The sequence below is a fragment of the Heterodontus francisci genome, chromosome 3 (genome assembly GCF_036365525.1).
Source record: "Heterodontus francisci isolate sHetFra1 chromosome 3, sHetFra1.hap1, whole genome shotgun sequence".
Taxonomy (NCBI): domain Eukaryota; kingdom Metazoa; phylum Chordata; class Chondrichthyes; order Heterodontiformes; family Heterodontidae; genus Heterodontus; species Heterodontus francisci.
Genome location: NC_090373.1, coordinates 156,425,261 through 156,437,245, shown reverse-complemented (window position 1 = coordinate 156,437,245; position 11,985 = coordinate 156,425,261). Strand labels below are relative to the sequence as shown.

General features: G+C 40.6%; 1 protein-coding gene across 3 annotated transcripts in view; it reads left to right on the top strand.

The window, feature by feature from the left end:
- Window positions 1–312: 312 nt before the first annotated feature.
- bves (blood vessel epicardial substance) overlaps window positions 313–11,985 on the top strand; it is a 49,957-nt gene continuing 38,284 nt past the window's right edge. For 2 of the 3 annotated variants that reach the window (XM_068026959.1, XM_068026963.1), the window contains exons 1-3: window positions 313–396; window positions 1,184–1,449; window positions 6,426–6,550. In XM_068026959.1, the coding sequence (XP_067883060.1) occupies window positions 1,203–1,449; window positions 6,426–6,550 (372 nt within the window). In that variant the 5' untranslated portion in view covers window positions 313–396; window positions 1,184–1,202. The other variant, XM_068026961.1, reaches the window with a different exon arrangement.

Genomic DNA, 11,985 nt, shown 5'->3' with positions numbered 1-11,985 from the left:
GAGCAGCCGGCACCGCGCCTGTGCACTGAGCATGCGCCAGGGCAGCCTGCTGTCAGCGCCAGCGCTTGGGTGGACTGCTGCAGGTACCGCGCCTGCGTAATGCGAGTGTGCGCCAGGGCAGCCTGCTGACAGCATCGCGCCTGTGCACTGGGGCAGCCTGCTGACAGCATCGCGCCTGTGCACTGGGGCAGCCTGCTGACAGCATCGCGCCTGTGCACTGGGGCAGCCTGCTGACAGCATCGCGCCTGTGCATTAAGTGCACGCAGGGGCCTCCTGTCAATCAGCGCTCGCTGCAGAGCGCGCATGCTCCGAGGTCGCCTGTCAATCAGAGCTCATGGTCGTGCAGTGCCTCCTGCAGCTCTACTCATATCCATTTTAGTCAAACGTCGTTTGAAGGTTTGTGTTTTTTTTAAAGTCTCCCACTCGTGTCCGGTTGCATTACAACCTCTCTTGGTTGAGGCATTTTTATTCAGCCAAAGCTAACAACTTTCAAAGTTTTGGGGACTGACAGGCAGCGGCAAGGTAAAGTTATTTTAAGTAAAGTTTCTCCCTCCTTCCTCCCACCCCTCATATCAACACAGTTACTCAGAGAATTCGCAGCACGTACCCGGCGGATAAATTTAGAAGGAAAGTTCACAGGGCGTTTATTTTTTTGGGGTGGGGTGGGGGCAGGGAGGAATTCTAACCTAGGATACGGGTCAGGATTGCAGCATCAATTAATAATCGGAATACAGTTTTCAGCCGTTAGTATTTTGGGGCGGTGCGATGGGAAGAATGAGGGAGGAAACATGGAGAGCTGCAGAGTCTGTGGAATGTCCCTCCTGTCTTTCGAGCCGGGAACGGCAGCGCTAGCTCTCAATCACTGCCCCAACACTACACACTATTTGTCCCTCAGTGTACATCTGTAAAGCCGCCTGCATCACCCGAGACGGATTTGTAAACTGCAACTTGAAAATGACCATTGAAAACGTTTAAACGCGTTGCAAAGTTGCATCCCTTCGCATCGACAGAATGCTTTACAGCCATCGCTCCTTTTTAAAAACCCATTTTGTTCTATGTGCTAAAAATGTATTAAAAGGGTTGTTGTAAAAGTGGGCAGTCCCCGGTGGCCTTATCGGTCTGCTCAGAGCTTTGGGGTGTGTTCACCAGTGCTCGTACACCATGATGGTATATTTCTGTTCAGTATTTTTAGGCTTTGCACAATGAACATTACACCGGATAACCCCTGGGCATTCAGCTATGTTTTCGCGAACACCACCACTGCTACTGCGGGCTATGGTTTCAGCAATGGGATGGACTCGCTTTCCAATCAGACCGAGAGCTGCGACAATTGGAAAGAAATCCATCACTTGGTGTTTCACGTCGCCAATCTCTGTTTCGCCGTCGGGCTGTTCATTCCCACTATCGTTAAGGTCCACATGGTACTACTTCGCGCTGTGATGAGTGTAGGTAAGTAATGTGTTGTAATGGGGTAGAGGGCAAAACTCTGAATCCGTGTCAACCCCACGCCTACTGAGATTACATAGCAAGATTTATTGGTAGTAACAGTGTGATCTAAATCCAGTGAGTTTGTAGTAATTAATAAAGATGGGCTGAGTGGATTCTGCGTTTTTGCATCTTATCGCCTTTTTTCTAAATTAGGGTAATACAGAATGCATTTAGACTCTGGATATTGTTGTCCATTCTGAAAATTGACATTTTGGGTGGGGTAAAAGTTTGCCTCAAATTTAGATTAATTGGTTGCATTTATAAGTACTGATGGAGAGCCTGCAGCGTTGCTTACAGTGTGTCAAAGGGTACAATGTGCAGTGGAAAAGTTAATACTTCAAATAGTCGCATGCTTAGAGTTTGAAGATTGCACTAAGGAGATTGGGGTATCTAAAAGACAGAGTAGAAGGATATGCCAGGAATGGAGACAATGGAGAAATGAAGGGAAACCAGCACCCAGAAGAATGGAAGCTGGATACATGGGGTCAGGCAAATGAGATGGGGAAACTAGACAAAGCAGATGGCTGAAGTTGAAATAATGTGGAATTTAAAAGAAACTATAAAATATTATATAAACACAATTCCTTCCTTCATTACTACTGCTGTGATTTTAATACATGTGCTTGTTGTATTCTCATATCAAACATGGATGGCCATTTTCTCAAGACAGTTACTGCTACCTGGTTACCTTGTATGGAAGTTCTTTCCATGGGATAATTCAGATGGTTCACATTGTTTGCTGATTAGCTGTCAACAGATGGAACTTAGTATCACAGAACAGCTTTCAAAGCAAGTCGGAAACTACTGAAACTAATATTTTTCAGAATTTCCACCCGCAGAGTCAGTCTTGTTCACCTTTAAATTTAGTGATAAACTTCTAGAAATACACCCTTGGCTTCCATAAATATTTAATGAGGTGCTTTAACTGTTAAAGCTGTGGGGCTAAGTAATTCCTGTGGTTTTTAATAGCATAGAAATCAGGCAATCTGGAATTGGGGGCTGAGATTATAAGGTAGAATCTGTTTCTGTCAGGTCTGCTCCCCTTTTTTGCCCTGAATCAAAAATCCACTGTGTGTGGGCATACTCTGCTCACTGGCTGTTTGTGGTGTAGACTGTAAAAGGCTGGACTGGTAGGATGACATTGGACATCCTATATCCTGCTTCAGGTGGCCCAATGTACTGTACACCTACTTCATGTAGTTCCAGGTGGACGTGGAGCCTAGCAATTTTTACAGTGTGATTTTTACAAGTAACCACTTAGTGGTAAATTAAGAGTCTGGCTTTGTGAGCTTCATCTGGCTAGGCCAGCCCTGGTACAATTGGCAAAGTGTTGCAGTTAAATTCTTTCCACATTCACTGGAATAGGTGTCCCAGTTGTACCAAAATGGCATGGGCAGCAAAACAAAAATCTGATCCTAGGATTTCAGATGAAGTGAGTGCTGGAGCCATTTGGTGCACAGACATTTTAACCTGCACATTCTTGGTGATATGTGACTTGCCAGCAATTTTGGGGTTATACCCTTCACCTGGTGTGAATGTAAGTGGACTCAAATATATACTGTAGTTTACTATACATGTGCACTGGCCAATATTTCTCATTTCTATCTCTATTTCATTTCACAATGGTATTTCAGGTTGTAGGAAAGGAATACACTTGTATTGAAAGCTATCAGTTGTGAAAATACTTATCACATTACTTTGTGTCTGCCACATTTTCCAAATTGTGGCAATTTTCTTGCATTCTGATTTTAAAACTTGGTATAAGTGCAGCACAAGTTAAATAATGGCCTTCAACTCCTTTGTTGTAGTCGTCTTGATTACTCTTTCAACTGTGTCATTATCATCTCCTGAGCTCAGCCTGCCAGGCAACATCTATGGAGAATATGGATAATAATAACTGATCCTGCCAATCGAGCAACTGGTGGGATCAGGTGCAAAGCTGGTTTTACACCCCGCACAATTTTACACTCCATCGAAGTCAACGGGAAGAAATATTAGGCCAAGACATTCCACTCAATACCGTGGGTTTCCCATCTGGCAAGTTAGGTTATGTTTGCAGGAAAGCATCCAGTGGAGACCTTATGGGTGGAATTGAGGAGCAGAAAAGGATCTAAAACTGTAATGGGTGTTGTGAACAGATCCACTGGTAGCAGTTCTGAGGTGTTAGATTGTATAAATGCATAAATTAGGCAAGTGTGTAACAAAGGCAGAGTAGTATTAGTGGGGGATTTTAACTTACACATAGATTGGGAGAGGCAGACTTGCACCTGTCAGAAAGGTAGTGAATTTCTGGAATGTGTCTGGGATAGTTTCCGACAGCAATATGTCCTAGATGTAACAAGAGGGCAGGCAATATTAGATTTAGTTATGAGTAATGAGCCAAATTTAATTAGTAGCCTAACTGTGCGTGAACATTTATCAAATAGTGATCACAACATTCAAGGTAGCGTTTGAAAGTGAAAAGCACGAATCAGCTACTAGAATTTTAGACTTAGGTAAGGCTGATTTTACTGGAATGAGACAGAGACTCTCCACAATAAACTGGGTAGATCTGTTAATGGGTCAAACGACTGAAGAACAGTGGAGAATATTTAAAGAAACATTTAACGAAATACAGAGCGAGTATATACCCCTGAGAGGAAAAAACTCCAATTCACAGAAAAAGCAGCCATGGACAACTAAAGAGATTAGGGATAGCATAAAACAAAAAGAAGTGGCTTACAAAAATGCAAAACACAACAAAGATCCTGCTGAATGGGATCAGTACAAAGACCAGCAAAGGGTCTCAAAGCAGCTTATAAGAGCTACTAAAAGATTATGAAAGGAAACTTGCAAGGGACATCAAAATCAATAAGAAGAAATTTTATAGTTACATGAAGGGAAAACGGGTGGTCAAGAGCAATGTAGGCCCACTAAAAGCTGAAAATGGAGATATTGTCATTGATAATGGGGAAATGGCAGACATGTTGAGCAATTACTTTGCCTCAGTATTTGCAGTTGAAAAGGAGGATAAGTTGCCGGAAGTCCCGAAAAAATTAATAGCCGATAGGGGACAGGGACATAATACGAGTAATGTAAGTAAATCATGACGGGAAGGTCATGCTTGACAAATCTCATTGAATTTTTTGAAGAGGTGACTAAGGTAGTGGACAGGGGAGTGTCTATGAATGTTGTTTATATGGACTGCCAGAAGGCATTTGATAAAGTCCCACTTAAGAGATTGTTAACTAAGGTAGAAGCCCATGGAGTTAAAGGCAAATTATTGACATGGTTAGAAAGTTGGTTGAGTGGTAGGCGACGGAGAGTGGCGATAATGGTTAAGTACTCCGATTGGCAGGATGTAACTAGTGGTGTCCCGCAGGGATCTGTGTTGGGGCCTCAATTATTCACATTCATTAATGACTTGGATGATGTCATAGTAAGTCATATATCCATATTTGCTGATGATACAAAGTTAGGTGGCATTGTAAACAGTCTGGATGATAGCATAAAATTGCAAAGAGATATTGACAGACTAGGTGAGTGGGCAAAACTGTGGCAGATGGATTTCAATGCGGGCAAGTGAGAGGTTATCCATTTTGGACCAAAAAAGGATAGAGCAGGGTACTTTCTAAATGGGAAGAGGTTAAGTACAGTGGATGTCCAAAGAGACTTGGGGGGGTTCAGGTGCATAGATCTTTAAAATGCCATGAGCAAGTGCAGAAAATAATCAAAAAGGCTAATGGAATGCTAGCCTTTATATCTAGAGGATTGGAGTATAAAGGCACAGAGGTTATGCTGCAGATGTACAAAACCCTGGTTAGACCCCATTTGGAGTACTGTGAGCAGTTCTGGGCACCACACCTTAGGAAGGATATATTGGCCTTGGAGGGAGTGCAACGTAGGTTTACAAGAATGATACCTGGACTACAGGGGTTAAGTTATGAGGAGAGGTTGCACAAATTAAGCCTGTTTTCGCTAGAATTTAGAAGGTTAAGGGGTGATCTGATTTAAGTCTTCAAGATATTACCAGGAAAAGACAGGCTAGATAAAGATAAACTATTTTCACTGGTTAGAGGTTCTAAAACTAGGGGACATAGTCTAAAAATGAGGACCAGACCGTTCAGGAGAGATGTTAGGAAGCACTTCTTCATGCAAAGGGTGGTAGAGGTTTGGAACACTCTCCCACAAACAGCAGTTGAAGCTAGAACAATTGTTAATTTTAAATCTTGAGATAGATTTTTTTTAAGCAAAGATATTAAGGGATATGGGCCAAAGGCAGGTATATGGAGTTAGGCCGCGGATTAGCCATGATCTCATTGAATGGTGGGACAGGCTCGAGGGGCTGAATGGCCTACTCCTATTCCCATCTTCCTATGTTTACTCCCCGCATTCCAAGTTGGAGAATTTTCATCAGAACTCAACCAGCCGCAAAAAGTATATATATTTTGATTGACTCAAAGTCAAAAGAATTGTTCTGGTTGAGGTGTAATGATATTATGAAGCAGCCTCTGAAGATTTCTTTTTAGTGTTTCTCGTGATGTAATATGTAATTTTCAATTGCAAATGTACAGTAACAAGTGTAAGGTGGCAATTAAAATTCTAGAGTTCTGATCAGAAATATGCAAGTTTAACTTTCATGGTTTACAATGTAATAAATGTTCAGTTGAGCTACTTTCTTCCAACTCTCTGCCAGCCACCTTTTTTTTGTACAGCCTGGGAATGACTGCAGGTAATCTTTGTCATTTATTTTAAATGGGTTACTGCCTTTGTTAAAATAGTAGACAGATTGAGTGCCTTAAGAGTTTGTATAATTATGTCATCTACAGTAATTTATAGCTATCTTCATGTGTTCTATTCCCATTAGATATTTTTTCCTGTACTTGGCACCTGTATAAGACTGCTTCTGTGAAGGGGAATTTTAGGTTGATTTTAGATTTGATTTTTTCCATTTACAGGTTGTGCACTCTTCATTGTGTGGGCAGTACTTTATCGATGTGCTTTAGACATAATGATCTGGAACTCTCTGTTTCTTCTTCTAAACATGATGCATTTTCTCTATCTGTTGTACAAAAGAAGACCTGTAAGTATAGATGACTCTTTCTGGGATTTATTTTTCTCTGGTGCACTGTTAATGCATTGACCCAAATTCCTGTTGTGCACTATTTTAGAATATGAACAAGTTAACAACTGTATTGAGAGTGCATAACCAGTGGGCAAGCGGTGAAAATTACACTTGTTGGCTGTTTATTTTTGACCTGTTAAGTGTAAAGTCTTTGCCCAGTATTGAAAATTTTAAATTGCAGCAGATTGCAACCAGCATCTAGGACAAGGAAATGGTAAGTACCCATTGGTAGACCTGACACATCAGTGGAACAGCTCTCTTCCAGCTTTGAAATGTGTCATGATAAGACCAGCTGCCTCAGGGATGTGAAGGTGTGGATTATTCCCCAACGGGTGGAAGAAATTAAACCAAATTTTTAAGCTCCATTTGTAGATGGAAATTATTTCACTTAAAAATAATTCTTTTAAAGTTTTTTTTGAGGGAGGAGTATTAATGGCAAGACTCCTTCTTGGAAAACTATTCTTATTTGGAGTACAAATGCTAATGAAAAGATTTTTCAACTAATAAATCTTGGCCTGGATTTTGCTATGGCAATGATGGCAAAACTGTCAGCATTCGCTGTCATTATTCCACTGAAACTGGCAACAATATCTGGAGTCTGGACCATGCGCAGAATAATGTAGCAATCCGGAAGTTGCTGTCAGAGTCTGTGCATCTCCAAAGGGTGCGCTGTAGATGTTCCCACAGACTATAATCTCCATTGCAATCATGATTTGACAAAAACTTACACTTCTACACTGTTTTCTGTAAAAACACTTGAAAAAGTTACTCGTTGAAAGAGGTGGAACTGGGTTTTTAACGGCATGCAAACTTTATAATGCTGAACATTCTTATTGGTCCTGAGGAGCTAATTTTATATTTGTGTAAAGTCAAATTACTCCATAATAAAATTTCAGTTTTAAAAATGTCATGGTCCTTAGTTTTTTTCCGGAATATGTGGTTTGCCTTTAAGGCTTGCAAGGGATCAATATTGCTTTAAGAACCAGCAAGTCTCAGGAGTTATAGCAAGGTGCATTTTCGTTACTGTAGGGACAGCCACTGGGAGTGAGTCTCATGCGATATATTTGTTACAATTCAGTTTTGAACTGGCTTTTAGTTGAAGACAGTTTGTTCTAACAGGACACAGACACAGAAACATACAGACACGGCTGGTGTTGGCACCTGAAGAAAGAGCTCTCAACCATTTAAACTGAAGGAATAGGATTTTAGTCTGTTTCATTATTATATCTCAAAATTCTAAAACATCAGGCCAAAACACACATCTCTGGTAATTTAAATTGAAGAGAGGGAAGTTAGACTGTGACAATCTTTTATCCCTCAAAAACTCTAAAGTCAGCTTGATTCCATTGAAAGAGTTTGCAAGTCGTTAATTGTTGAAATTCGCTGGAGAAGGAAATTCCAGGAGGACTTCAAGCAACATTGGACTGTAAATTTGCAAGGACTCTAATTTTTTTCTATTTTAAATGTTGTGTTTATATCTTCATAGTGTTCAAGAATTTAGTTCATCTAATTAAAGAGTTAATTTGTTGATTTAAAGACACCCGGTTTGGTTAGCCTCATTAAGGGGCTAATAGTGCAATTCAGTTGGGTCTTTAGAAAGTTTTAAATGATATGTTAGGCGATCTGTGGAGCAACGGGATTGAATTATCAGTGTTTTTCTCCCACCACAATCAGAATCATATATTTTGATTGGAGGCTTTGACAGGAGTGGTCGCTCGTACCAAAAACATTAATTCTTTTAAAAGTCTGTATCTTTATTTTAAGTTCTATCTTAGTGCGGTCATAGTCATTTATTTCATTATCTGAAAATTTAAATTAAAAGTGAAGGATTTTAAGTGCTTTTAACTTCCTTTCTTTGTGTGAATATGTCAAATTGATTGGCCTTCCTGGGTTTGCTGTCATCACTGCTGCTGCACTCCAAAACATTGCCTGACTTGGCACCAGATTTAAACTGCTGTTGGGAAAGGGAAAATCCCTGTCGGAGATCGCTAGATCTTTGTGGATAACTTCCTTTTGAGGTCAGCAGCGAGTAAAGGCCGGCTACCCGACCTGGACCCGACTACGTGTCGGGTTTGGGTCGGATTGCACTTTCGGGTCCGGCATTTGGGCTTGGGCCGGGGCGGACACACTCTAGCACCACCTCAGGTAAGTGGCTCCAATGTTACTTTTTGGACTTGAAAGGTGGTTTTGTTATTTTAAGCTTGTGCAGATAAGGAAGAAAGTGAAAAAAGGAAGGTAGGTTAACTGATGGTCGGGTGCGGGAAAAATGGAAGGACTCTGGCCGGGTCGGGCTCGGATGTGGTTCTTTCGGTTCGGGTTGCAGACCCGAGCGAGTGCACTTAATTCACCCCTGACCGCAAAATCAGGGCCATTGCTTGAATGACACAGATGCTGCTGATTGGTAGAAATTATTTTTATAAATTACGAAAGTAAATGGCTCCTTTTTTAAAAAAAAAATATATAACACATTTTTTCCACTTCCAAGAAGAGGGCAACAGAAAATCACTTCCCAAGCCTCCAGCAAAACATTTCGGTCATCCGCCTGGCCATTCGGCATAATCAGATGACTAGCATAAGCGGCAATGGCAGGTACATGGAGTTAGGTGGCAGATCAGCCATGAGCTCATTGAATGGCAGAATGTTCCTAAGAGAGCAAAATTTCATTAAATGAAGAATCAAGCTTTTATCTCATCATTCTGTATCACTGAATATTAGAGCTTCGTTCTGCTGCATTTCCATTCGATGATTTGTACTTCAAGGAAGCAGATATCTCTTATTAAGAGCCCTGGCCATTGAATGAGCTGCAATAAGATTATCTCAAATTCAATAACTGTCTTTCCAGGTTGCATGGAAGCCTTTCTTTTTCTACATCTTAGATCATAACCTGTTCTGCTGGCTCTTAACAAAAAAAATCTGCCTATTGCACCCGTCTTGATCAGTCTGAGGCATCTCAAGCTGACTTTTACCTCTGCTTGTAATTTCTGCACATCCACCATTGGCATTGCTAAATGCATTTTTAGGAAGTTCACCTAATAAAAAGGTTATCACTCTTGCGTTTCTAAATATGCCTCTGTTGCTTTACATCAGTACTTATTAAACTGCTGAAAGCTGCTGCTAACTCACATTATCCATCACTTTGAAAGTTCTGGCATAATCATTCCACTGGTCATCATGGTGTTTGTTATGCATCTCTGCAACTCTATTCTTGAACAGTTGAATGAAACATCTGTCATTGCCTTAGATATCACTAAAGTCTTAATTGAGGTCTGGCATCATACACATTTTAAGCTCATTGATGTAGGGATGCTCATAGGAACAGGACCACACAATTTTGCCCCTCGAGCATTTCTACCATTAAGTGATATCATGGCTGATCTGTGACCTAACTCCAATTACCTGCTTTTTCCCCATATCTCTCAAATTTCTGTTGATCAAAGATGTTCTAAATATTAGATTTAAAATTAACAATTGACCGACTGCCAACTGCTACTTGCGGAAGATGTTCCAAACTTCAGTCACCCTTTGTACGTAGAAGTGTTCCCTAACGTCACTTCTGAAAGGCTTGGCTCTAATTTGTAGGCTGTCTCCCCTAGTCCTAGATCCCCCAACCAGCAGGAATAGTTTCTCTTTACCTAATCCATCAGTTCCCTGTAATATCTTAAACTTCAGTCAAATCACCCCTTAACCCTCTAAATTTCAGGGAATTCAACTCTAGCTTGTGTAATGTCTCCTCATATTTAAGTCATGAAGTGCAGGCATCATTCTGGTAAATCTGCGTTGCGCTCCCTCCAAGGCCAATTTTAGGTTCTGTCTTAATACGGTCCTAAGGGGTTCCAGGTGTGACCTAACCAGGGCTTTGTATAGCTGCAGCATGATCTCCATCCTGTTGAATGCTAGTCCTCTAGGTATAAAGGCCAGCATTCCATTAGCCTTTTTGATTATGTTTTGCACCTGTCCATGGCATTTTAAAGATTGTGTACTTGGATCCCTAATACTCTGGACCGCCACAGTTCCTAGCTTTAGAAAGTCCTCTGATCTATCCTTTTCAGGTCTAAAGTGGATGACTTCACACTTGCCTGTATTGAAATCTATTCACCACAGTTTTGTCCACTCACTTAATCTATTAATATCTCCTTGTTATTTCATCTATTCATTTACACTACTTACAATGCCACCTATCTCTGTCATCTGCAAACTTTCATATTTGGCTGGCTGTCCCACAATCTGAGTCATTAATAAATACATTGAATAGTTGAGGCCCCAACACAAATTCTTGTGGGATGCTACTAGTCACGTCCAACTAATCAGAGTGCCTAGCCATTATACCTTCCGTCATAACACTTGGCCAATCTCCTAAGCAGGTCAATAATTTGCCTCAATTCTATGAGTTTCAACTTTAGCTAACAGTCTCTTTAGGAGAGACTTTGAAATGCCTTCATATAAATAAGATTCGCAGACATTCCCCTGTCCACTGCTTTAGTCACCTCTTCAGAAAATTCAATCAGTTTCGTCAGTGTGACGTATCCTTTACAAGTCCATGCTGGCTCTCAGCTGAAAATTTTCAATCTGTTCAGGCACTCTAGCCTTAATTATAGACTATAGTAATTTCCTGACAACAGATGCTAGGCTAACTGCCCTGTAATTCTCTGGTTTCCCTCTCTTAAATAGCCTAGTGACATACAATTTACCAATCTAAAAGAACAATTCCTGAATCGATAGACTTTGGAAGATCAAAGTTGGGACATCTGCAATATTCTCACTTCCTTTAAACTGTGCCATCTGGTCCTGGGGGTTTGTGACTCTTCAGTGCTGTTATTTTCTTCATTACTGTTATTTTGCTTATGCTAATTTTGGTGAGTCCTGTTTCTTAATAAGTGTTTCCTTGGGATTTCTGATATGCTGACTGCTTCCTATACTGTAAATACTGATGCAAAATTATTATTCAACAGGTCCTCCATTTCCTTATTTTCATTGATAATATCATTGTCAGTTTTTAAGAGGCCCACATTTCTCTTAACCACCCTCTATTTTCTAATATTGTAAAAGTTTTTTGTGTTGATTTTAATATCCCTCGCAGTTTCTTTTCATACTTTTTTATATTTAGCTTTTACTATTTGTTTTGCCATCCTTTGCTGTTTTTAGTATCTCTTCCCATTCACCTGGACCAGTGCTATTTTTTGCGTTCTTATGGTTGTTTTTTTGGCAAGTAGTGCCCTTGCCACTTAGGAGTATAAACTGGTTCTGTATCGCAAAATCTTTTTTAAACCTCCCACTAATCTGTCACTTTACCCATGAACAAATTTACCCATGTTACTGTGGACAATCTCTGTCTCATCACATTGAGGTTGACCTTGCCAAAATCTAAAAATTTAGTAGATGTTGTGCTTGAAAGC